Source organism: Mesoplodon densirostris, chromosome 1, assembly GCF_025265405.1.
Source record: "Mesoplodon densirostris isolate mMesDen1 chromosome 1, mMesDen1 primary haplotype, whole genome shotgun sequence".
Lineage (NCBI taxonomy): Eukaryota > Metazoa > Chordata > Mammalia > Artiodactyla > Ziphiidae > Mesoplodon > Mesoplodon densirostris.
Genome location: NC_082661.1, coordinates 186,019,892 through 186,047,562, shown reverse-complemented (window position 1 = coordinate 186,047,562; position 27,671 = coordinate 186,019,892). Strand labels below are relative to the sequence as shown.

Sequence of the window (27,671 nt, the reverse complement as noted above, 5' to 3'; positions counted from 1 at the left end):
ATTACTCTTTCTCCAGCACATGGAATAGTACATTCTGCATAGTAGGCACTCAATAAATATTTACTTATAAATTTATGTTTGTTTTAAATTACTTATATAGTTAATTTGTATTTAATATTTTAATGGGGACTTACTAACATGACAATAGGACTGAAAAAAAATAGGTACACACTAAATGCTTGCTCCTTTTGCTTTTCTCCCCACTCTCTGCACTCTATACAGCGAAGTCCCTGTTGTGAGAAGCGGCTGGTGGTGCAGTGGGCGTCCCTGTGAAGAACCTGTTCATTTCTCGCTACTGTTACCTTTGTTAGGCTGCAGTCTTCCTGGCACAGCTGGCACATCTGTGGCTTTTCGGAGGGCAGCGGCTGATCCTAAACCACACATTGAGCCAGTTAGTTTCCCTTAGCCCCGGAAAGACCAGTATTTTCAGAATATGCATTTTTTAGTTACAAAATTAATATAATCACACTACAGGCTATCTGGAAACTAGAAAAACAAATTACATATAGTCTCACCACCTTAAATACAACTCTGATAATCCTATCATTATCCTTGGTGCTCTTTTAATTTTTATAATAAAGTAACGTGATTTTATCTATATAAAGAAAATTCACGTATATAAATGTAAAAAGCTAAAAAAAGAAAGCCCCATCCCTTTTGTCTTATTCTGTCACCAAGAATGGAGGGAGTAGGCATCATTATATCCTAATAGATAGAGGACAGCAGTGACTCAGACGTAGTAGCATTTATCAGTTTTCTCATGAAGTTGTCATCTACCACCATATTTGTAAATGTTTGGTTATTTCTAAGTGATCAAGAAGTATTTTTTCTCTTCATTCTATATAAGGGAAGACTAAGGGAAAGGGAGGTACAGTGAGCTCTCAGGTCCCGTGGTATGTCAAAGAGAATCTCAGGTAGGAAGTTAAGAGCTGCTGTTTACTTAGTAAATCGCTCCAAACTGTGCTACTTCTTGTGAGCATTTCAGCCAAATGCATGTTTGTTTAGGATATTATTAAAAGGATGGGAAGCAGAGGCCTATATGCATTCATCTACCTCCCTTGCTGCCTTGTTTACAGCTAGGCACGGTCCAGCCAACTATTTATACAAGATGTTTTAGGACAGGAGACTCAGTTACCTGTTCATTCACAGGGTGAGACTGCAGCCTACAATGGGAAAGTAAAAACAGTAACTAATAGCAACATATTTCCTTTTTATCATTTCAAAAGCACAGAAAAAGCAATACCATGGTTCTTTTATGTTGCTGAGACCAAAGTAATTATTAGTGTTGACCTCCAAGGAGAGGAAATTTTGGTTGTTAAATCTATTACTAGAATATGATCCTACATTATGCTAGTAGATTCCTGTTTAAAAATAGATTGGAGTTACATTTTGTTTCCTTTTTACTACCAAGGAAATAGTGGCTATGTTTCCCAACCTGCAAAACGTCAATGGCCAAGGCCATACATTTTAATAGCTTTTTTCCTATCCAATATTATGGAAACCTACCCATTATCATATGTCATGTATTAGTCCCTTCTCCCACGTACCCATTCAGATTGAAATATTGCTTCATGATACCAGCTGAGCTAACCCCGATCTTCCCAACTTGGAACAGAACTTATACAAGAGGAGGAGCAAAGCCTCTTCCTCAGCAAAGCCTCAGCTCTGGGAAAAATGGACCACAGATCTACAATGGTTCCAATTCTCTTTGGTTGAGTGGCAGTGTGACCATCAGTGTTACCAGGTTTTCAGCTGTTCCTTGGACCACAATCCCAGGAAACCTCGGTATGTTTTAGGATTGCAGTTCTGGCCAGGATAGGCCCTGGAAGCAGCTATTATATAGTGCAGAGACAAAGGGCTTAAAAACAGAAGACATGACCAGGAGAGGCAACTTGGGCCTCTCCGTGGGCCTCAATTTTCTCACCTGTGAAGTAGGAATGGATGATTAAACTTTTGTAAGGAGAATTAAATTTGTAAGGAGATAATGAATGTGACACACTTTTTAAGCTGCAGAGCACAATACAAATATAAGGTAGTACACTTGTCCCTCCCTATCATCAGGTTCCACATCTGTGGTTGGTTAAAGCCCCAGATGAGCAACCCACAGATACAGAGAGCCCATTATATTCATTGTACTAGGCCATTTTATGTAAGGGACTTGAGCATCCATGGATTTTGGTATCTGAAGGGGCTCCTGGCACCCTGAGTACCGAGGGATGACTGTATTGTCTTATATTCCCAGGGCCTAAAATCAGAACCTGGCATGTAAGACCCTCTTGAATGTAAATGACTTGATTTTAGTCTGGAACGAGGCTGACTCTGAAAGGCCCTTTTGAGCCCTGGTTAATTTTGTGGTCTAATTCCTTCCCATGGCCCATGCTGATCTATAATGTTAGATGGACTGTAGTTTAATAAGGCTGGTCCTGGATCAGACCATGTTATCTTTGGGAGTAAACTTAAAGGTACTGGAATCATTCTGGCCTTGGAGGTAAGGAAGAGCTGTTTAGGCTAAGTACCTGCAAAATCAGCCTACTGTTGGACTGTGTGATGTATCTTCCCCAGCAGCTAGTTTTGCTCCAGATGACACCCTATCTCCTTAAGGCATTAAAGGCTGGACAGGTACAGCTGCCAAAAATGTATACTGTATAGGTCTCTCAAAATCCCTCTATGGTATCTTTCCTTGATAATAATCTATTTTTGTTGTCATTAATAATAGACTTTAATTTTTAGAGCAGTGTTAGGTTCACAGCAAAGCTGAGCAGAAAGGACACAGATTTCTCACATATTCTGTTGGACCTGATACCCTCCCGCCATTATCAACGTTCCACACCCGAGTGGTACCTGATGTTACAGTCATTGAACCTAAACTGACACATCATAAGTCATAGTTTACCTTAGGGTTCGTTCACTCTTGGTGTTGTACATTCTGTGGGTTTGGACAAATGTATAATGACATGTATCTATCATTATAGTGTCAGACAGAGTATTCTCACTGCCCTACAAAATCCGATTCATCCATCCACATCCTCTAAGCCCTGGCAATCAGTCTCCATGGTTTTGCTTTTCCAGAATGTCACATAGTTGGACCTTCTTCATTTTTTAATACAGTGGCAGTATATAATGTTTTGTTGTTAAAATAATTGTTAAAAGTCAACTTCCTTGGAATGATCCCATATTCTTCATTGCGGGGAAATGAGATGAAGAGTTAAGAAAAAGGAATAAAGCAAAACTGTTTTACTCCTTGAGAGAAAAAAAGTAAGGGAAATTACAGTATTTATTTGAAACATAGCTGCCTTTCACTTAGCACTTAGGTGGAAACAAGTCATGCCCAAGGACATTTAAGAACCTAGGAAATGCTATGGTTTGTGCTTCATTTACTTGTCCTACTGATCCAGTAAAGATTATATTAGACATAATCTTTTAAGTGATAGTTTGGGGATTAACCAGGGAAGAATCAGAGGACAGCTTGATCACCTTTCTTTCTTTCTTCTGGAATGGACTAAATGGGTTTGGTTTAATATGTGTTATCTGGCTTGTTATTTATTCACTCCCCCTTCAAAATGTCTTTCTGAAATATTAATATTACAAGTCAGTGTCTGGTCTGTGTCATTGCCAGTGTATATCAAAAGCTCCCTTTTTCCCACCACCCCAAAATAGCTTTATATCTTAATTAATACTTTATTAATAAACACCTGTGGCTTTCTTCCAGGGGCTTTTTTAGTTTAACATTTTCCTCTTGAATTTTGTGCTTCCCATCCTGCCAAAAGAAAACAGCCCAATTTATTAATTATTCAGACTGCTAAACAATGATGATGCTGCAGACATTTTCTTCTATATTGTCTTAGCTTGGGTATAAGGCTGAGCAGCCTTTTTTTTTTTTTTTTTTTTTTGCGGTACGCGGGCCTCTCACTGTTGTGGCCTCTCCCGTTGCGGAGCACAGGCTCCGGACGCGCAGGCTCAGCGGCCATGGCTCACGGGCCTAGCTGCTGCGCGGCATGTGGGATCCTCCCGGACCAGGGCACGAACCCGCGTCCCCTGCATCGGCAGACGGACTCTCAACCACTGCGCCACCAGGGAAGCTCTTTTTTTTTTTTAATTAGGTAAGGAGTTTAACTTTCGAGATATTTTCCATCATTCTTTGTTCCAAATAGTTTCTTAACAAATGATTCTGATAGGGTTTGCAACAAATGATTTTCAGAGTAGATATTTTCTTTACTGCTTGAGACTCAAATGAAATTCAGAATGTATCCTATCTACTTACAAAGCGGCTTCAAGGTATCAGTTACTTCTTAGGAAGAAAAAAAGAAACAAAAACATACACACACACAAACCCCCAGCTGAGCTCTGGACAGCTAGTGAAACCGAGCATGGCCTTATCCAGCAGACTGTGTAATCCTCTAGACGCTCAGTCAAGTAGTTGCCTCAGTATCATGACAACTTCTATAGCCTATACAACTCGAGGAGTTTTCTACTCTGAAGGACCAATGGAAAATTCCAAACTGCATTTCTACCAGTGCTGATAAGCCCTGCCTGGGCAGTTTTGGGGGTACTTGATGACTATACCGTATTATTAAAAATATTAGATACTAAAATAATCTTACTTAACAAACTGAAAGGAATAAGATGGTCACTGGGAATTATGGTCATTAATCCCCTTTTCCAAATGAATTCAAGTTAGAGTGTCCCAGGGGCAGACTCAGAATCAAGCCTCCATGTGTTTACTCCAGCTCTCGCCTGCCACCTACGTACTCAAGGCCATAGCAATTAAGCATGTGTTCCATAAGAGAAAACTGTCCGGCCCATCAAGGTAGAGTCTAAAAATTAAGTAAGTAAACATGGGAATAACAAATATTACCGTTTCGGGTTCTGGCTTCTGGGAACCCTTTCCTGGGATGCTCCTGTTGTTTTGTAACCTTCTTTCTCTTTCCTGTTTTAGTTCTAACTCAAGCTGGTTCCTGGGATAGGTGGGAGAGAAAAACGATAAAAATTTGGATTTCTGTACTCCTATCTTCTAAAGAATGCCAAACCCTTTTCTTAGAGTTCAGTAATTAAATTTTAATACTTGATTAATAAAAAAGTATACCAGATATATATGGACAACCAGGTTTTAAAGTACTAAAATACAATACAATCAAACCAGTAACACTGAAATGCATTTGACATGTTTAATCTTCCTTGGATGATTAAGAATGCACTTTCGGATCTCCCAGTGCCTGAGGGTCACGGCTCCGAATAGCAACATTTAATACTAGCTCTTAATGAAAAGTTGTGGTCAACTGAATGACAGCTAGTAAGATTTACTATAATTGAAAGACAATATTTCTAAATTTTCAGCAAGATACAGTATGAAAGCACTAACACTGTAGTCCCATTACATATGAATTAGCTGCTCTCTCTTCACAGTTATGCAGTTAATCCCCAGTTACACCCTCAACCACTAGTATCCTTAGTAACTGTGTGCTTTTATATCCGACAGCAAAGTTCTATTTGGAGTGCCTTAGTGCCTTAGGTACAGAGTTGAGTCTCATTTGAGAGACAGTAGAAGAATGGTTAAGGGCTTGGAGTCAGAGAAATTCGCTTTTAAATTAGTGTTGCTACCTATTAGCTTAACTGTGTGAATTTGGACAACTTAACCCCACTGAGCCTCAATTTCCTCTGAAGGTGGGGGTAATAAGATCACCTACAAATAGGGTCGATGGGAAGATGTTAGGAGAGAATGCATATGAAGTGCTTAGTAAAGTATTTGGCACACAGTAAGAATTCAGGAAATCCTGTTGTTATTAGTGTTGTGTTGGCTATTAATTCTCTTACTCCATCCTATTTACCTGGGATCTTGGGTTCTAATTTCCTAATTCTTTGACGGCAAAAGATGTTGACGAGATTTTGGGAATGCTTATGTATGTGAAGCTTTCTGAATTCTAATTCTGGAGAAAGGACATGGCAGGACAAAACAGACATAGCTTGATCAGGAGACCGCCCCTCTCTTGCTGTCTGGCCTTAGTACTTCCCATGACCACCCTGGCCGCTAAAGCCACCCTTTCTTCACCGCTGCCTGGTGAGTTCCTCCACTTCCAGCTGCAGACTGTTGATCTTGTCTCCGAAGTCCTGCTTGAAGAGCCGGTTGTCCAATTCAGCAGACTGGCGGCCTCGCTCAGCCTGGCGCAATCTGGATGTGAGCCATATGAACTTGTGATAAAAAACACAAGCCATGGTGGGGAGGAAGACCAAGTTCAAAACACAAAATAAAACAACCCAAGGGTATGAAGAGACAGAGAGAGGAAAATAAACTTTGTAGGACATGGGAAGAAATTACGGGGGGAGAAAAGATGGAGAAGAAACAAATTCTTTAAAAAAAGCAAGATGAAGGTGAACCAGGCAGAGGAAGAGTTGATTTTCCATTTTTTTTTATTCTAGTACTACAGTTTACAGCCATTAGGTGATAAACAATAAAACATCACTTTTTAGAAAATCCATATCCAAAGCCAACCTCAAGTACATAGTAATTAAAGTTAAATCCACTTTTTGTTTTTATTTCCTAATAGGTTTGGTACTTTATATTTCTGTTTTACACTCATAACTGGAACTTGCAAATGGGCAACTAGCTTCTTATATGTGGAATTAGAACATTTTCCTGGTCCCTTCCCTAAACCACAAACTATATTAAATCACTGGACACTATACATCAACCTTTACCCAGGCTTCGGGTTTTTAACATAATGAAAAGCCTTTGTTAGAGTTTGGCTATCTCTTTCCTTTTCCATTTCTACCAACTGGTGTGTGAGTGGACAAACAATTCAGCACTGGGCCTGCATAAGATTCCTGACCATATTCTCTGGAAGATTATGAATGTTTTCTCCCAAATATCCTATAACTTTGCACCTATAAAGAAGCATGTTCTAAGGTGAAATATCCGGGGCTCTCTGTAATAGAATTTGGAGCATGCTACTATGCTACTATGTATAGTCTTTAAAATGTCTTATTTTGGTGTTTGAGCACTCCTTCCAAATGCTCATAGAAAAGGCAACTCATCACCACAAAAGGTTGATGAAGGTAAGAAGAGGTGCAAAATTATAAGAAATAAACTAAGTTCAAAGCATAGGCTCTTCCATGAGGTTGGTCATAGGCTCTTTGACTTGACCTTGGCTCAAGTCTGCAAGGACCTATAAAAACACACATGAAATCTATCTTACTCTCTTAATTCTGTTTTTTCCAAGAAGACAGTAAAGAATTTCAAGAGCTGGGAGCAAAGGGGTTATCTTTGTCCCCACTTAAGCAGCTGAAATGCTGCAAATCTACTAGAATGAGAAAAAAACAGAAAAACAAAAATTTTGCCAAGACTTTTTGAAGTAATAAAGGCTTATGTAACTAACACCTGTTCCCCCAAATCAAAAGTCATTTTTAAAAAAAAATCAAAGTATTTATAGGATTATTACAATGTAACACCTAGGAAGGGTCAGATCTGTGGTCACTTAGAAAAAGAAGCCCTGCTGATTATTATTTATGAATACCTACTGGGAACCTTTATTTTTAGACTAAATAATAATAATGAATCTAAGTTCATCATTTGTCTATTTCCTAATCTGAAATGGTTTTCTAATAGATTGTTATTCTCCTAGAAACTTAAGCAAATTCCCATCTGAACAAAAAGTAACAGAAACTCTTAAGTAAACGTTGCCAGCAAGGAACAAGAGGCAGGAAACCATCACTCATGTCTGTGCCTTGTTGTCTTTACTCCAAAAGGAAAAGCAGGATAGATGTGAAAAACATGTAGCATATTTTTTTTAATAGGAGAGATGTGTTTTTATTAAAATTGTTTTCTCTGAGCTACCTAAATAGGAAGTGGAATTGCAGGAAAATGGCAGAGGTAGAAGATGACAAATAATATTTCCCAAGCTTCCACATTATTATGTTATTATCATAAGTTACCTAATCACTAACTTTATCTCTATGACTTTAAAGAAATGTAAGGATGCTGTTCCCCGCCCTCACCCCACTGCCCCCCACCAAAGTCACTAAGGCAAAATAGTTGCAAGCAATCTTGGTTACTGAGAGTAGAACTGTAGTGGAATACTAAGTACTTATCCTTGGCTTGGGGATTAAATCTAGATAACAAAAGTGAAAAGGGGTCATGGCCTAAGAGACACAGAACTACTCTAGAAGAGTCCAAGACCATGTGGCAGTCACCTCTAGTTCATTACATCGCAACGGCAGAACAGGCTCAATGACACAGACATCGCACCTAGAAACTGGTATTGTTGGGGACTGGACTGTAAAGGCATCAGTCATATATGTACAGAGCTTCAATTCCCTAGGATGTTTTTTAATGGTGTGTTTATTTATTGGTCAACTCAGAAGTAATTTCTCAAAGTTTATTTGGTATTTAATTGAGAACTTATACTCAATTTTCTAACTCGGGGGAGAAAATAAAGAAGAAGAAAACACAGCCTACATATATCAAATGTTTTTTTTTTAAAGTCCAGCAAATTCAATGTATGGTGACATTTTATGTAGAATCAGAGCATAAATGCAATAACTTTCAAATTTCTTCCTTTTACAATTAAGCTGTGGTATCCAACTTGCGAGGTGACCAGCTGTAAAATGCCTAATGATGTTTTGGGATCAGTTTATTTGCTGCACTATTTAAGGTCTTTGCCTGTTTCACCAAATCCTTCTCACTATATTAATACAATAAAAATAAAAATGAGAGTGAAAGGGGAATGAGAAAATGAATAAATAGGAAAGACAAAAATAGCAAGAGAATAAGTCAGCTTAATAATACTTGAAGAGGTAAGTCATTATTTTAGTTACGTCTGCTTTAAATGCCAAGCCAAAAATCCACTGAAAAATAATCTGACACATTTCAAAAACACAGTTTATGAACACTAAAATTGATTTGTTAAATCATAAACATATAACTGCTATGAGCAAGCATTTAGATAACTTCCGAGATAGACTGATACTTTTTCATTTCAAATCAGCCAAACCAGAGTTTTCAAGCTTATTTATTAATATGCAATTAACTTTTGATTCAACAATAATATGCAGTGCTGTTCAGGACCCACTCTGGTCAAGAACCATCTGAATAAAAGAAGCCATCCATTCACCCTTTCATCCATGCATTTACTAAATGAATGCCTTGGACATACAAGGCACCGTGACAGATCCAACAAGGGAACTAAAAGGATTAGTTAACTAACGTCAAGGAACTCACACTCTCATCAGAAGATACGTATATAAAGGTTTATAAGGTAAGACAAAGTCAGAAGTGCCATAAGCAGTATGGATAGGTATGGATATAAGGCTATGGGAATTCCAACTAGTACAAATTCACAGTTTACTTTTAGCTGGGAAGAAGTGTTAGAGGAAGCTTTGGGTAGGTGGCATTGAAGCCTGAACATAAAAAATGTATCTGAAGAACAAGGAAGTGGGAAGACAAAGGGCATTTCTAATTGGTGAAACTATTAGGCAAGACATGGATGGGGGAAATGGGAAGCATGTCTAGTAAGTAGTTTAGTTTTGCTCAGGGGCAAGAAGGGTGATCAGTGGGTGTTAACAGGTAGCAACACAGGCTGGCAACGCTTAATGACCATGGGTGCCACGGCTCATTCAATCTTCAAGCCTTAGCCATTTCTCTGGGCAGCTGAGTCATCAGGAAGAACATGGTGGCTTCAGACAGCAAGAGAAAAGAGTAGCGTAGGGAGAAGATGTACTTTGGGCAGATTGAATTGTAGGTACTGGTGGGAAATAGCTGGTCAGGGGATAAAAATGCAAGACTGGTCTCCAGATTGAGGACAGAGCGGGAGACCGACAGATCTAAGAGTTGTGGGTGGGATGTGACAGTAGAAGCTATAGTACTATTCAGGAGAAAGCAGAGAGAAGAAGGAGATGAGAGAGGAGGGAAAGGGTTTACAGTTATTAGAAGGGCCCTCAGTACCCCTCCATCACCTAGCACCAAAGTCTTCAAAGACTTGAGTGATGAACAGTAACAGAATCACAAACAGATTTAAAAGTCCTTTCAGCCTTGTAAGTATACCTCCTCTAACACATGACACTAAAATGGTTTTTAGTGACATCTTTAAAAAACACAAAATTTAACTGGCTTTCTACTTGCATGCCTGGTGTTAAGCTGGGAGATTCCCACATACTCCCTGCCAAATGCATAGCGCATTCTCTTCACGTCCAGGACTGAACACCCTAAGTGTTTCACTAAAGAAACAGCACTTTTACCTTTGTTCAAGTTGTTTAATGGTAGCAGCCATCTGATTAGTCTTCTCTTCCAAGCGACTGTTTAGTTCACTTTTCTGTTTTACTCCTAAGTCTGAACTCTGTTATGGAAAAGAATTATGAGTGATGTTTATGTTTGCATATAACATAAAATCCTGAAACAAATCACACATACCTTTTGAACCTAATGGTAAGCGGGAACTAGAGAAATAGAAATGCTCATGTATTTGCGTATCAGTTAATTACCAAATGTAGAAAAAGCAAGAAGCAACATTTAAGATTAATATTGTTATATGCAGTTTTGTCTCAAAAATCAACATTGGAAAGTACATCAATTTATCTATATAACTCAGTTGGCAAGTTAGGCTGGAGAGTAGAAATTATCTTATAGGATAAAAAAGACCCTCTTGCCCAGTTACAACGTGAAAAGTGGCCATGACTTTCCAGAACAGCAATACAGGATCCTAGGATAGACCAATTCCTAAAGTGGTTTATTGGTAGCTAGCCTCAAAATGAGATGTGACTCTTTCTTCTTATATTTAAAGTGTGATTCTAGAGAAGAAGAGGGGCAGAGGGAAGCCCTGGGATTTTAGAGAGCCAGTGAACCTACCTGCAACTTAAAGGCAAGTTCATGCTTAAGAGCCCTGAGATCATCCAGCTGCTGCCGCAGAGACACCAGGGCATCCTGCTTCTCACAGACATCCTTCTCCAGCATCTTCATAGCCAGTTCCATCTCCTGTCTCATGCTGATCTGGATCTCCAGTTCTTTTTCAACATCCTGCCCCCAAAGGAAAACAAATTACTTATTCTCTCTTTCCAAAACTAAGTGCAAACCAAAAAATTCCACAGGACAAGGTAGACCAAAATTCTCAGGTCTGAAGTCTGTCAAAACAGCTATAAGCTATCATTCAATACAGAGACATTAACAAAAAGAATAATAATAATTAGGATAATTATAGTACGATTTACTCAATAATTTACGAATCTGAAAAACTCCATAGGCCAAACATAGTGCTATCTAATATATCTAAAATACACACATACTTGAGTCACTTCATTAGATATTAAAACAGACAACCAATGTCATATCTTATTATAGAAATATATATTAAGTGTTACAGCAGCCAGCACAAAATGAAGCAGTTGGAATTCTCTTCATTTGGAGGCTGTTGATATTTTCAAGAGCCCAAGGAACCCAAAAGATACTTTGGGTCCCCAAGGTAACATCTCAGTTACAGGGAATGGTCAATATGGCTAACTGAGTTTTTTCATTTTAAAAAAAATTTTTATTTCATATTGGAGCATAGTTGATTAACAGTGTTGTGTTGGTTTCAGGTGTACAGCAAAGTGATTCAGTTATACGTATACATGTTATCCTTTTTCAAATTCTTTTCCCATTTAGGTTATTACAGAATATTGAGCAGTGTTCCCTGTGCTATACAGTAGGTCCATGTTGGTTATCTATTTTAAATATAGTGGCTAACTGAATTTTTCTATTCATTTATCATGAGACTTATTTTTGTTTTAACCATTATTATTACTGCAACATTATTTGGATGATCAGAGGTACAAAGACCTGAGGTTCTTCTGCATCCATGCTGTGCCCAGGGCACATTCAGAACCTTGCCTACTCACTTGGTTTCTTTCTCTTTTAATGAACATTTATCTTAATGTGGTACGAGAATAAGGAAAATTTTATGTAAAATTTTTTCACTTGCCACTTAACTGAGGCACTCTTCTGTACATGGTTAGCATGACAGAAGACAAATCAGACTGCTTCTTAAAATGCTGACATACATTATTTCTAGGAACTTCCTTATGGAAAGTATTTTGAGATCAAATCCACAAACACATAGAAGGAAAATGATAAATATTTCAAGGATGTTAAATAACATTGTTAAAGTAACATTATAAAATAACCTGAAATTCTGTTCTATACACTGTTTGTGATAACAGACTACAAATCAGATCACCCCTTATTTTTAGGCTTCTCCCTACTGTTAGAGAGATTATTGGAGGGGGATTATTTGGTTGTCATACTATCTAAATTACAGGAAGAGTTAATGTACCAATACCACGGGTGTACTTAATATACTAATATTTGGATAAAATCTATTATAAGAGTATTAGTCCTTATTATACATTCTTTTATATATGTATATATATTTTTTAATTTCTAAAAATATCTTAAGATGAATACTGATGTACATTTTTCTGTTTATGTATAAGAACAAGAATAAATTCAGAAAGAACAACTAAAAATAAAAGCGCACGATTCTAAACTAATGATTCTTAAGGAGAAGAGGAGCTGCCCAATCCAAGGAGACATAGCTTTGCCGGGGTGAGGACTGAAGCAGGAGGGGAGATAGCATAGTTTAAAAGGTACGTTCTGCAACTAAGCCCGTGAGCCACAACTACTGAGCCTGCGCTCTAGAGCCCACGAGCCACAACTACTGACGCCTGCGCACCTAGAGCCTGAGCACCGCCACGAAGAGTAGCCCCTGCTTGCTGCAACTAGAGAAAGCCCACGCACAGCAATAAAGACCCAACACAGCCAAAAATAAATAAATAAATAAATAAATAAACGAAGAAAAGAAAAAGTAGGTTCTATATACCTAATGTTTTCACAACACAAACTATAAAAGCAAAAATAAATTAAAAATTAAGATCGGTAAAATTCCATTGGCTGTTGAGAATGCTCAGAAAAAGGACTGAGGAAGCACTGTAGGGAATATGGGTTAAAAGAATGAGAAACTATTTTATAGGATCCATAAAATTTGCTAGCACACTACTGATACTCCTTGATCTGTGAGGTAAAACCCCTAGGTAGGGGTTTTAACGTGTTCCTGAACTATTAGGACCTAAGCAAAGTTTACCAGTCGTAGTTGTGTCTCCTCCTTTAAGTGCTTCCTTGCTTCACTCAGTGCTTGCCCTTCTGAAGTTCTGTCTGGCTTAGGGCCCTTGAAAAGATAAATAAAATAGTAGATATTTAAGGATTTAAAGAATTTATACAGTTAGTGGACACCAGCACTGCTATTTAGTAAGGGAAATGATCATACCTAAACATGTATGATAATGAACGAAGACAACAAAGAAACTGAAGAAGTTTAGTAAGTATTCTTAAGCCAAATTGGGAATTTCTTGCCATTTTGTTTAAAGTCCTAAGATAGTTTACCAAACCAAGTGGTAGAAGTCTTAAAAAATCAGCCTCTGAAAACAAAATAGCATTTACTGTAAACTATAAATTGGGCCAAAGGTTCAAACAGGAATGTAGTCCTACTCCAGAGATCTCACATCTGGTGTCTCCACCCATACAGAGAGATCAGAGCTAAACATGAGTGGCTCATCAGAAAATGCTGAGTAGTCACAGTTGTTTGTACAAAGTCCATGCATTAAAGGCAAACATGTTACTCATGTCGGTCCCCACTCAGAGCCTAGGTGCTTACTCTTTAAGAACAATGTTAATAACTGGATTTCTGGATTCACAGCAGGTTAGAAGCATGAGGATGAGTAGGGAGACCTTTCTAGACAGAGTAATGCTAACAGCAGTAAGAAGCAAGAGATGCCAGTGAAATAAAAGGCAGAAAAAACCACCCACAGTAATCTGGGAATATTTGAGCTCAGGAGCTAGAAGCTCTATCAATTTCAATAGCCGACCCCCACCAAAGTAGCACCATTATAACTCAGTACAGAATTGCCAATGTTGATAATTATGATATTCAGTCATCATAAAGGGCTAAATGTGTTCAATTACATCCTCCACTTAAGAAGGCTTAGAACTGTACAATATACAAAAGGTTTGCAAAATATCTGTTTAGACATATATAAAAAGTTTGGTATTGGGTTGGCCAAAAAGGTCGTTTGGGCTTTTCCATAAGATGTTATGGAACCAACCCTATACTTTAAGGGATTGAGTTATCTAGAAAAATCATTTATATGGTAACTCTTTCCCAGTGATATCAGATAAACACTTTTTACAAAACAGTAACATGGTCTAAAAATAATGGTATATTTAATATAATAGAACATTTAAATATAGTACAAATCATTAGTACATAAAAGCAAGACATCGAATTAGACTGTTTATTGAAGTCTCTAAACAGATGTAGGTGGCAGTGAAGCCAAGGAGTGTCTGTAGGAGAAGGGACATAACGCTCCCATAACCTTTGCCATTCACTCAATTGTGCCTAGAGCCTCAGTGAAAATGGTGCACTTAACATACGCAAATGCTCACAACTACCAAGTGGTCCTCTGGAGGCAGCCCCCCCATGACATATGACATACTCTCTGGGAATATTTCATAAATCCAGCAAGATTAACCTTCCGATTAGATTCCAATATGTAGGAGCTTTCCTCTTTGACTCGTTCCATATCTTCTTGCAAGGTAATAATCCTGTTGTTTGCAACTGCAAGCTGTTGATAAAATTTTAAAAATAATCTGTTATCTTTCTTTCACTAAACACAGCATAAGATAATTCATGATCTGCTAGGACATGATTTTCAGGCTTAGCTATTCTTAGAAGGAAAGAAAGCTATCTATAGCCCCATAAAAATGTTCTTATAGGGAACTTAGGAGAAATGTCTTTAAAGATAAAAATAAAAAATATCTCCTATTACTGTTTTTTGTGTAAACATTTTTTCAGTACCACAATATTATCTTACAATCATTTACCTCAAGGGTCTCCTCATGGATAACTTGTAATTATATTTAGTTATAAACCTATTTCTGGACTTCCCTGCTGGCACAGTGGTTGAGAATCTGCCTGCCAATGCAGGGGACATGGGTTCGAGCCCTGGTCCAGGAAGAGACCACATGCCGCAGAGCAACTAAGCCCGTGGGCCACAACTACTGAGCCTGCGCTCTAGAGCCCATGAGCCACAACTACTGAAGCCCACTCACCTAGAGCCCACGCTCCACAACAAGAGAAGCTACCGCAATAAGAAGCCCGCGCACCACAATGAAGAGTAGCCACAACTAGAGAAAGCCTGTGCACAGCAATGAACACCCAACGCAGCCAAAAAAAAAAAAAAGAAAAAGAAAAAGAAAAAGAAATTAATTAAAAAAACCTATTTCTTTTTTTTTTACATCTTTATTGGAATATAATTGCTTTACAATGGTGTGTTAGTTTCTGCTTTAAAACAAAGTGAATCAGCTATACATATACATATATTCCCATATCTCCTCCCTCTTACGACTTCCTCCCCCCTCCCTATGCCACCCCTCTAGGTGGTCACAAAGCACCGAGCTGATCTCCCTGTGCTATGCAGCTGCTTCGAACTAGCTATCTATTTTACATTTCGTAGTGTATATAAGTCCATGCCACTCTCTCACTTCATCCCAGCTTACCCTTCCCCCTCCCCGTGTCCTCAAGTCCATTCTCTACGTCTGTGTCTTTATTGCTGTCCTGCCCCTACATTCTTCAGAACCTTTTTCTTTTTTTTCGATTCCATATATATGTATTAGCATGCGGTATTTTACTTTTCTCTTTCTGACTTACTTCACTCTGTATGACAGTCTCTAGGTCCATCCACCTCACTACAAATAACTCAATTTCGTTTCTTTTTATGGCTGAGTAATATTCTATTGTATATACGGGCCACGTCTTCTTTATGCATTCATCTGTCGATGGACACTTAGGTTGCTTCCATATCCTGGCTACAGTAAATAGAGGTGCAATGAACATTGTGGTACATGACTCTTTTTGAATTATGGTTTTCTCAGGGTATATGCCCAGCAGTGGGATTGCTGGGTCGTATGGTAGTTCTATTTGTAGTTTTTTAAGGAACCTCCATACTGTTCTCCATAGTGGCTGTATCAACTTACATTCCCACCAACAGTGCAAGAGAGTTCCCTTTTCTCCACACCCTCTCCAGCATTTATTCTTTGTAGATTTTTTGAGGATGGCCATTCTGACCGGTGTGAGGGTGATACCTCCTTGTAGTTTTGATTTGCATTTCTCTAATGATTAGTGATGTTGAGCAGCTTTTCATGTATTTGTTGGCAATCTGTACATCTTCTTTGGAGAAATGTCTATGTAGGTCTTCTGCCCATTTTTGGATTGGGTTGTTTGTTTTTTTGATAGTGAGCTGCATGAGCTGCTTGTAAATTTTGGAGATTAATCCTTTGTCAGTTGCTTTGTTTGCAAATATTTTCTCCCATTCTGAGGGTTGTCTTCTCATCTCATTTATGGTTTCCTTTGCTGTGCAAAAGCTTTTAAGTTTCATTAGGTCTCATTTGTTTATTTTTGTTTTTATTTCCATTTCTCTAGGAAGTGGGTCAAAAAGGATCTTACTGTGATGTATGTCACAGAGTGTTCTGCCTATGTTTTCCTCTAAGAGTTTTATAGTTTTATAGTCTGTCTGGCCTTACATTTAGGTCTTTAATCCATTTTGAGTTTAGTTTTGTGTGTGGTGTTAGGGAGTGTTCTAATCTCATACTTTTACATGTAGCTGTCCAGTTTTCCCAGCACCACTTATTGAAGAGGCTGTCTTTTCTCCATTGTATATTCTTGCCTCCTTTATCAAAAGTAAGGTGACCATATGTGGGTGGGTTTATCTCTGGGCTTTCTCTCCTGTTCCACTGATCTATATTTCCATTTTTGTGCCAGTACCATACTGTCTTGATTACTGTAGCATTGTCATATAGTCTGAAGTCCAGGAGCATGATTCCTCCAGCTCTGTTTTTCTTTCCAAGGTTGCTTTGGCTATTCGGGGTCTTTGGTGTTTCCATACAAATTGTGAAATTTTTTGTTCTAGTTCTGTGCAAAGTGCCATTGGTAGTTTGATAGGGATTGCATTGAATCTATAGATTGTTTTGGGTTGTATAGTCATTTTCACAATGTTGATTCTTCCAGTCCAAGAACATGGTATATCTCTCCATCTGTTTGTATCATCTTTAATTTCTTTCATCAGTGTCTTATAGTTTTCTGCATACAGGTATGTCTTTTGTCTCCGTAGGTAGGTTTATTCCTAGGTATTTTATTCTTTTTGTTGCAGTGGTAAATGGGAGTGTTTCTTTAATTTCTCTGTCAGATTTTTCATCATTAGTGTATAGGAATGCAAGAGATTTCTGTGCATTAATTTTGTATCCTGCAAGTTTACCAAATTCATTGATTAGGCTCTTATAGTTTTCTGGTAGCATAATCTTTAGGATTCTCTATGTATAGTATCATGTCATCTGCAAACAGTGACAGCTTTACTTCTTCTTTTCCAATTTGTATTCCTTTTATTTCTTTTTCTTCTCTGATTGCTGTAGCTAAAACTTCCAAAACTATGCTGAATAATAGTGGTGAGAGTGGACAACCTTGTCTTGCTCCTGATCTTAGAGGAAATGGTTTCAGTTTTTCACCACTGAGAACGATGTTGGCTGTGGGTTTGTCATATATGGCCTTTATTATGTTAAGGTAAGTAAGTTCCCTCTATGCCTACTTTCTGGAGGGTTTTTATCATAAATGGGTGTTGAATTCTGTTGAAAGCTTTTTCTGCATCTATTGAGATGATCGTATGGGTTTTATCCTTCAATTTGTTAATATGGTTTATCACATTGATTGATTTGCGCATACTGCAGAATCCTTGCATTCCTGGGATAAACCCCACTTGATCATGGTGTATGATCCTTTTAATGTGCTGTTGGATTCTGTTTGCTAGTATTTTGTTGAGGATTTTTGCATCCATGTTCATCAGTGATATTGGCCTGTAGTTTTCTTTTTTTGTGACATCTTTGCCTGGTTTTGGTATCAGGGTGATGGTGGCCTCGTAGAATGAGTTTGGGAGTGTTCCTCCCTGTGCTATATTTTGGAAGAGTTTGAGAAGGATAGCTGTTAGCTCTTCTCTAAATGTTTGATAGAATTCCCCTGTGAAGCCATCTGGTCCTGGGCTTTTGTTTGTTGGAAGATTTTTAATCACAGTCTCAATTTCAGTGCTTGTGACTGGTCTGTTTATATTTTCTATTTCATCCTGGTTCAGTCTTCAAAGGTTGTGCTTTTCTAAGAATTTGTGCATTTCTACCAGGTTGTCCACTTTACTGGCATATAGTTTCCTGTAGTAATCTCTCATGATCCTTTGTATTTCTGTGGTGTCAGTTGTTACTTCTCCTTTTTCATTTCTAATTCTATTGATTTGAGTCTTCTCCCTTTTTTTCTTTATGAGTCTGGCTAATGGTTTATCAAATTTGTTTATCTTCTCAAAGAACCAGGTTTTAGTTTTATTGATCTTTGCTATTATTTCCTTCATTTCTTTTTCATTTTTTTCTGATCTGATCTTTATGATTTCTTTCCTTCCACTGACTTTGGGGTTTTTTTGTTCTTCTAATTGCTTTAGGTGTAAGATTAGGTTGTTTATTTGAGACGTTTCTTGTTTCTTGAGGTAGGACTGTATTGCTATAAACTTCCCTCCTAGAAATGCTTTTGCTCCATCCCATAGGTTTGGGGTCATCATGTTTTCATTGTCATTTGTTTCCAGGTATTTTTTATTTCCTCTTTGATTTCTTCAGTGATCTCTTGGTTATTAAGTAGTATATTGTTTAGCCTCCATGTGTTTGTATATATATATAATTTTTGGGGGGGTGGTACGCCGGCCTCTCATTGTTGTGGCCTCTCCCGTTGCGGAGCACAAGCTCCAGACGTGCAGGCTCAGCGACCATGGCTCACAGGCCCAGCCACTCTGCAGCATGTGGGATCTTCCCGGACCGGGGCACGAACCCGTGTCCCCTGCATCGGCAGGTGGACTCTCAACCACTGCGCCACGAGGGAAGCCCATGTGTTTGTATTTTTTATAGATTTTTTCCTGTAATTTATATCTAGCTTCATAGCATTGTGGTTGGAAAAGATACTTGATATGATTTCAATTTTCTTAAATTTAAATTTACCAAGGCTTTATTTGTGACCCAAGATATGATCTATCCTGGAGAATGTTCCATGAGCACTTTAGAAGAAAGTGTATTCTGTTGTTTTTGGATGGAATGTCCTATAAATATCAATTAAGGCCATCTTGTTTAATGTATCATTTAAAGCTTGCATTTCCTTATTTATTTTCATTTTGGATGATCTGTCCATTGGTCAAAGCAGGGTGTTAAATTCCCCTACTATGACTGTGTTACTGTCGATTTCCCCCTTTATGGCTGATAGCATTTGTCTTATGTATTGAGGTCCTCCTATGTTGGGTGCATAAATATTTACAATTGTTATGTCTTCTTCTTGGATTGATCCCTTGATCATTATGTAGTGTGCTTGTCTCTTGTAATAGTCTTTATTTTAAAGTCTATTTTGTCTGACATGAGAATTGCTACCCCAGCTTTCTTTTGATTTCCATTTGCATGGAATATCTTTTTCCATCCCCTCACTTTCAGTCTGTATGTGTCCCTAGGTCTGAAGTGGGTCTCTTGTAGATGGCATATATACGGGTCTTATTTTTGTATCCATTCAGCTAGTCTATGTCTTTTGGTGGGAGCATTTAGTCCATTTACATTTAAGGTAATTATTGATATGTATGTTCCTATTACCATTTTCTTAATTATTTTAGGTTTGCTATTGTAGGTCTTTTCCTTCTCTTGTGTTTCCTGCCTAGAGAAGTTCCTTTAGCATTTGTTGTAAAGCTGGTTTGGTGGTGCTGAATTCTCTTAGCTTTTGCTTGTCTGTAAAGTTTTTAATTTCTCCGCTGAGTCTGAATGAGATCCTTGCTGGGTAGAGTAATCTTGTTTGTAGGTTCTTCCCTTTCATCACTTTAAATATGTCTTGCCACTCCCTTCTGGCTTGCAGAGTGTCTACTGAAAGATCAGCTGTTAACCTTATGGGGATTCCCTTGTATGTTATTTGTTGCTTTCCCTTGCTGCTTTTAATATTTGTTCTTTGAATTTAATTTTTGATAGTTTGATTAATATGTGTCTTGGCATGTTTCTCCTTGGATTTATCCTGTATGGGACTCTCTGCGCTTCCTTGAGTTGACTGACTATTTCCTTTCCCATATTAGGGAAGTTTTCAACTGTAATCTCTTCAAATATTTTCTTTTTTTCTTCTTCTTCTGGGACCCCTGTAATTCAAATGTTGGTGCGTTTAATGTTGTCCCGGAGGTCTCTAAGACTGTCCTCAATTCTTTTCATTCTTTTTTCTTTATTCTGCTCTGCAGTAGTTATTTCCACTATTTTGTCTTCCAGGTCACTTATCGGTCCTTCTGCCTCAGTTATTCTACTTTCGATTCTTTCTAGAGAATTTTTAATTTCACTTATTGTGCTGTTCATCATTGTTTGTTTGTTCTTTAGTTCTTCTAGGTCCTTGTTAAACGTTTCTTGTATTTTCTCCATTCTATTTCCAAGATTTTGGATCACCTTTACTATCATTACTCTGAATTCTTTTTCAGGTAGAATGCCTATTTTCTCTTCATTTGTTTGGTCTGGTGGGTTTTTACCTTGTTCCTTCATCTGCTATGTGTTTCTCTGTCTTCTTATTTTACTTAACTTACTGTGTTTGGGGTCTCCTTTTCACAGGCTGCAGGTTCGTACTTCCCGTTGTTTTTGGTGTCTGCCCCCAGTGGCTAAGGTTAGTTCAGTGGGTTGTGTAGGCTTCCTAGTGGAGGGGACTAGTGCCTGTGTTCTGGTGGATGAGGCTGGATCTTGTCTTTCTGGTGGGCAGGACTGTGTCTGGTGTTGTGTTTTGGGGTGTCTGTGACCTTACTATGATTTTAGGCAGCCTCTCTGCTAATGGTGAGGTTGTGTTCCTGTCTTGCTAGTTGCTTGGCATAGGGTGTCCATCACTGTAGCTTGCTGGTTGTTGAGTGGAGCTGGGTCTTAGCGTTGAGATGGAGATCTCTGGGAGAGCTTTCGCCGTTTGATATTACATGGGGCTGGGAGGTCTCTGGTGGATAATGTCCTGAACTTGGCTCTCCCGCCTCAGAGGCACAGGCCTGACACCTGGCCAGAGCACCAAGACCCTGTCAGCCACACAGGTTTTGGGAAGTCTGAGGTCTTCTGCCAGCATTCAGTAGGTGTTCTGTAGGAGTTGTTCCACATGTAGATGTATTTCTCATGTATTTGTGGGGAGGGAGGTGATCTCCACATCTTACTCCTCCACCATCTTGAAGGTCTCCTGAAAAAAACCTATTTCTAAAATGTATAAGAGGTCACCTCATGCCTTGGGACCCATCTTACAAACCCTCCATAAAACCTTTAACAGATAATTTTTTTTTAATGTTCAATTTTCTTTTTAAAGATTTATTTATTATTTATTTATGTATTTAATTTATTGTAGGCTGCGTTGGGTCTTACTTGCGGCATGCGGGATCTTTCGTTGTGGGCGTGCGGGCTCTTCGTTGTGGTGTGTGGGTTTCTCTTCTTTAGTTGTGGTGCCCAGGCACCAGAGCGTGTGGGCTCTGTAGTTTTTGCGGCATGTGGGCTCTAGTTGAGGCATGCGGGCTTAGCTGTCCCATGGCACGTGGGATCTTAGATCCCTGGTCAGGGATCAAATCCACATTCCCTGCATTGTAAGGTGGATTCTTTACCACTGGACCACCAGGGAAGTCCCTACATATAATTTTTAAGAGAGTAAGAAATGAACTCCAAAGTTCTCACTCTAAAAGATGCCATTAAGCGTTAAAGAGATTTTTCTTTTCAGCACCTATAAAGACAAGGTAATGTTATTGGCAGTGTATCTGTAGGGGAAATGTTTATAACCCTATTCCACTGGAGGGAAGAGTACGGTGGAAACGCTCTCCTCTGTACCTACCAAGCTCAGTTCCCACAGAGAGTGGGAAGGTGCCTGAATGAGGCTAGGAAAGGAACTGAGCAGACTCCTCTCAGCCAGGCTAGTCTCCCTTTTCATCATCTCTGCTTGGTTCCTGTTCTACTATATAAGTACAGAGGAGCCAGGCTCAGGCAGGTTTCTAGAGGCAGGTATGGCAGCCCATTTCTCTCTCTGCTCCATGGACCTAAAATGTGTAAAGAAATAACTCTGGGCAAGCGGGTCTGCTCTCTAGATCCAAGCGCACCTCGGACTGCTTCTTCCAAGGTCTCATCATCAGAGAAAGTATTACGAGTGACTGCAGATCCAAGTGGACTTTCTAAGTCAGCTTTACCAACATAAAATGGATGTTTATTTACCTTCATCTGCTCAGTTCTTCTCATTTTGTCATATTGGTTCAGAACTCAGGAGGGGAAAAGAGGTCTTTTTTGTTTTGCTTTGTTTTTTACTGGTCCCTTTAAGTCCAAAATAGATGGAAATGAGAGAGGGCAGAACTTATTAGCCTTGTCTGGTCTTTATAAAGTTTACACACAGTGCTTTCCTATCTCTAAAAGTTCAAAGCTTTAAGAAAATAAATCTTATTGGTAAGATAAATAAGTAAATGAATAAATTAATATTGTTGGTAAGATAAATTTAGGCCAAGAACACAAGTCCTGTGACTGAGGGAATAAAATTTACGATGGTATTTACTGAGTGCTTATGATGTGTCAGGCACTGGTCTAGGCCCTTATGCATTAAATCATTTAATTTGCACAAAAATCTTCTTCTTCTTCTTATCCCCATTTTACAGAGAAGTAAACCAAAGAACAGGAGCTCAAGTAACTGGCCCAGGATCAGAAAGCTAGCAAGCGCCAGAACTGGGACACAAATTCAAGAAGTCTAGCTATGGAGAGTATGCTTAATTAATATGCCACACTGCCTCAATAAAACAGCAGTAGAATCACAGTAGAAAATTGCTCTGCAGAATGTTTCCAAAGCCTTGTGGGATAAAATTCTAAGGGTCATATCAATAAATTAAAGTTTTAATATAATTTAAGAATCTACATCCAAAAATAAAGCCCCCAGAACTGAGTAATATGGAAGGTGTTTTAAAGTTATAACAATGACTTTTTCCTTCTGAAAAAAATCCAATTAGATAGCGTTTCCTGACTAGTGCTTTAACTTGTTTATTTTAGACCAAAAAATTTTTTTGAAGTATAGCTGATTTACAATATTATATTAGTTTCAGGTGTACAACATAGTGATTCAATATTTTTATAGATTATACTTTATATATATAAAATCTATATATAAAATATGTAGATTATATACTTTTATACATTATAACCTTAAAGTTATTATAAAATATTGGCTATATTCCCTATACTATCCAATATATTCTTGTAGCTTACTTATTTTATATATAATAATTTGTACCTCTTAATCCCCTACCCCTATCTTGCCCCTCCCCACTGTTAACCACTGGTTTGTTCTCTATATCTGTGAGTCTGTTTCTGTTTTGTTTTATATTCATTTGTTTGTTTCATTTTTTAGATTCCACATTTAAATAAGATACAGTATTTGTCTTTCTCTCTCAGATTTATTTCACTAAGCACAATACCCTCCAGGTCCATCTATGTTGTTTTATTTAACCAAATTTATCTCACTGTATGTAATAGGATAGTTATAATTTGAAAAAGAGAAGATAAAGTCTTTGCCACCTAAAAAATTTTATTTAAGGTTTCTCATAGAAACATCTAATGCTACTGAAGAAAAAAATACGTCGCTTAGCCTTTGGTAAGTTAGGGAAAAAAAATTAATCAGAAGTAAAATATGAGGTTATTTTTCTATTCTAATTTAAGGGACTTTTCTAAGAGTTTTCACATGTGTATTCTTACTTGATCTTCAGGGTAATTGTGAGCTAAAAGGGGAAACACTCTAATTTGCCAGTTAGGGAACTGGGCCTCTTGGAGGTCAAGTGACTTACTTGCTCAGGAGCACATGACATGTAAACAGGAATTACTGCTACACCAAGCACTCTTCTAACTGATTTTACTTGCATTACTTCATTACTCCTTTCAATGACCCCATGTGCTAGGTATGGGTTTGTTATTATAGATAAAGAAATGGAGGCATTGAAAGAGTAAATAATAGGGTCATATTTGTGTTTCATTGTCAACTGCAACCACATCTTTGCTAGACTAACATCCCCACAGTTTACTGTTAGTTCATTATTAGTACTGGTCTTCTGACCCGTGTTCTTTATGTCATCTACCCCATCACCCCAAGGAGAAAATAAAACCCTTGAAGGCAGGAACTTGCCAATCTGGCACACATAAATCAATGCCTGGCAGATATAAATCTTTGCATAGCTCTGGCACGTACATAGTACCTAAATTGTTTGATGAATGAATAAATGATGAATATCATGCTACCTGCTAAACATTAACTCTAGGCTAGCCCAGACAAAACATTCACAAAAGAAAGCAAAATATTTGATCAGCCCAGGTTCTATGCCTTCATAGTCCAACTGGATAACTGAGACCCCTCAGATAAGCCAGCTGGCCATTCTTGGTCAGAACAAGGAGTCCTATAGTAGATATTATCTGAAAAGTCAAGTCCTTTATTTCCAGGCTCCAGAGAAATTATTTTCCACTAATGCACTCTACTAAATTCTATAAGTCAATCAAAAAATTTCCAAAACACTTACCTCCTCTGTCAGTTTAGTGTTGGATTTTTCTAATGCATCCACTTTTGCCTGAAGGTTGTTTACAGTAGCACTATCGACAGAAGAAAAAACATAATAGTCTCTTTTGATAAACAGAGCAATATCCTGTACTTTCTTTTAAAACACTCATTATACTTTCATTGTTTACTGTCCATAATTCTTGACAGACTTGTAGGCTCTAAGACAGCTTACAAGGTGATGTGTGTCTTACCTGCTACATTCTTGGCACTGAAGTTTGTATTTAATAAGCATTTGTTGATGAAATAAAAGAGTTGATGCACTACACAGTAAACTTTGTTTACTTAAATAATAATAATAATAATAGTAATAGTAATAATAATAATGGGCTACATGAATTCTGATGTGCTTGCCATACACCAAGCACTCTTCTAACTGATTTTACTTGCATTATTTCATTACTCCTTTCAACAACCCCATGTGCTAGGTATGGGGATGTTATTATAGATAAAGAAATGGAGGCATTGAAAGAGTAAATAATAGGGTCATATTTGTATTTCATTGTCAACTATAACCACATCTTTGCTAGGCTAACATCTCCACAGCTTATTGTCAGTTTATTATTAGTACTCAGTCCCCAGAGAAAATGTACTTAAATTGTTCTTGAGTTTTCTAGATGGAACCAAGACTATAATTTATATTGATACTGGTATAGTCACATTTTAGGTCTTACTTAAATTAAAATGATTATCTTTCATAAGAGAACCATAAATAAGGTAATTAATGGGTATATTAATTCTTCTGAATTATTCAACAGTTTTTAGACCATCAGTGCACTTGAGAATACCAATAAATTTTGGATAGCTCTCCTCAGGAAAGAAGAGATTGTTTTATAACCTGGTCATGAAAAATACTTGGTGAGTACTTGGTAAATTAATGGTAGTGATGGTGGAAAAAGGGTAAATTAATACTATCAATCCAATGTATGAGAAATGCAAGGGACCAATGAGATACAATTAAAGGTACTAAAGTGATGAGTGCTTTACCCAAGATTTAGTCCTGAAATATGTGGCTGGATCTACCGAACCAAGAAGACCTCCAATTTCAACTATGTCACAAATTTAAGAGTTCTTAACTGAATATATTTACATAATCACTAAAGTTCTAATTACATACTAATTTTATATTGCTTTTCATTAAAGCTCACCGAACAGTTAAATGCCACATATCCAGTGTCTAGCTCAGTGCCTGGTAAGCAGTAATTCTATATATATTTGTTGAGTATTGTCTGAATTTATCCTAACTGCTCATCAGTTTACCTTTCCCTTCCCCCACACCAAAACCCCCAGTAAAGTAATAGTATTTATTCATTCTTTACTTCAGATGTCTGTTGAGTTCTTCTACATAGTTCTTCTGATCCAGAATTGCAGTAATCTGGCCATCTCTGAGGGAAAAAAATAAAAAATAGAAAAAAAGTAAATAACATTAGAAATACCAAGATGCCCACCCCCAATCTTTTCATAAAACATAGAAAGGAAATTATGGCACAGACACACTGAATCAGAAGACAGACCTGATGTATAATCCCCTTGGCATATCAACAAGAGACTTGGAGGTTTAAAATGGAAACCACCCCTGCATATTAATGAAGCTCTTGCTATAGCTTATATATTTTAATAACTTAGGTTATAGGTATAATGTACAATCTATTAGAGGCATTTAAAGAATAAAAAGTTTCTTCTCACAATTGATAAGATTTTTTTAGCTTTGTTAGTATTATTTATCATAACAATTTTCCATTTGTCATAGGAACTGAATTAAGCTTATTCAGGTGAAATAATTATTGTTCTCAAAGGCTATATATTTATTTGCCTTTAACTGCTGTTTGCCTTCAAAGTGAATGGTATAAAAGGCTTTCACAAAGATCAGGTGTTTATTATTACATGAGTAAATTAAGTGTGGAAAAAGAAGGTTCACTTCTGGGACCAACTAATCTGGAATAGGCAAAAGTTAAACAGACAGACTTTTCAACTGAAAGACAAAATTCAAGGCCACATACCTCTACGAATACTTAAAGGACAAGCAATATAATCTTAGCTCAATGCCTAAGGTTAAAAACTTCAGACTAATTATGCTTTCAACTGCTAAATTTATAAAGGGTAAAAGGTGAGTTTCTGATCGCTAATTTCCAAGCACCATATGAATATTTTTAAAACTTTTAATTTTGAAATTATTTTAGATTTACAGAAGTTGTAAAAGTAGTGCCCAGTTCCCATATACTCAGCTCCCCCTAATATTAGCATTTTACATAATCCCATGATGCACATGTAATAGTGCAAATTTTAAGCAAACTGACAATGCAATCCTTCTGGTCAAGAAAACCATGTTTCCAAACATTACTTTTAAGAGATGAAGCATTTGATTCCTTTTATAAAAATTTTTATTTTCTTTGCCCCTGAGCCACATAGTAGGAAAATCTACTTAACTAAAATCCCTTTTAGGGTTTAGCAGGCATAATTGTCAGATATTTTTGACAAGATTCTATTAAAGCTATCTCATCAGAAATTATTTCAGCACATCTGTTAAAGCAGTACTGTTGTAAACTTTAAATACTATCAAAGAACATTAAAGAAAAAAGAAAACTAATTTTCTTTGTACATACCCTTCACTACCTTTACTGCTGTTCCCATCCTTGAGATACATTGAAAAATCTATAACTCCAACCTACAGAGAGAATGTTCAGAATTCAATATAAAATTAGATACTTTTCCCAAGGCATAATACAATGTCTCTTTTTAGGTACTCAAAATAGTATTACGGTCATGACAATTACTAGAAATTTTTAATAAAAATTTAATGTTTTATTATAATCAAGAATTGACGGGACTTCCCTGGTGGTGCAGTGGTTAAGAATCCGCCTGCCAATTCAGGGGACACGGGTTCGATCCCTGGTCCAGGAAGATCCCACATGCCGTGGAGCAACTAAGCCTGTGTGTCACAACTTCTGAGCCTGTGCTCTAGAGCCTGTGAGCCACAACTACTGAGCCTGTGTG

The 27,671-nt window shown here is 37.6% G+C and overlaps 1 protein-coding gene across 7 annotated transcripts in view; it reads right to left on the bottom strand.

Annotated features, from left to right (window-relative positions):
- RUFY3 (RUN and FYVE domain containing 3) overlaps positions 1-27,671 on the bottom strand; it is an 84,425-nt gene that overhangs the window by 2,960 nt on the left and 53,794 nt on the right. For 2 of the 7 annotated variants that reach the window (XM_060113200.1, XM_060113220.1), the window contains exons 6-17: positions 27,281-27,342; positions 25,997-26,062; positions 24,643-24,712; positions 14,545-14,637; positions 13,101-13,184; positions 10,835-11,002; positions 10,228-10,325; positions 6,047-6,166; positions 4,856-4,955; positions 3,693-3,757; positions 1,136-1,163; positions 303-371 (exon numbers count right to left, since the gene is read on the bottom strand). In XM_060113200.1, coding sequence (XP_059969183.1) covers positions 303-371; positions 1,136-1,163; positions 3,693-3,757; positions 4,856-4,955; positions 6,047-6,166; positions 10,228-10,325; positions 10,835-11,002; positions 13,101-13,184; positions 14,545-14,637; positions 24,643-24,712; positions 25,997-26,062; positions 27,281-27,342 — 1,023 coding nt within the window. The other 5 variants (XM_060113247.1, XM_060113253.1, XM_060113210.1 and 2 more) reach the window with 4 other exon arrangements.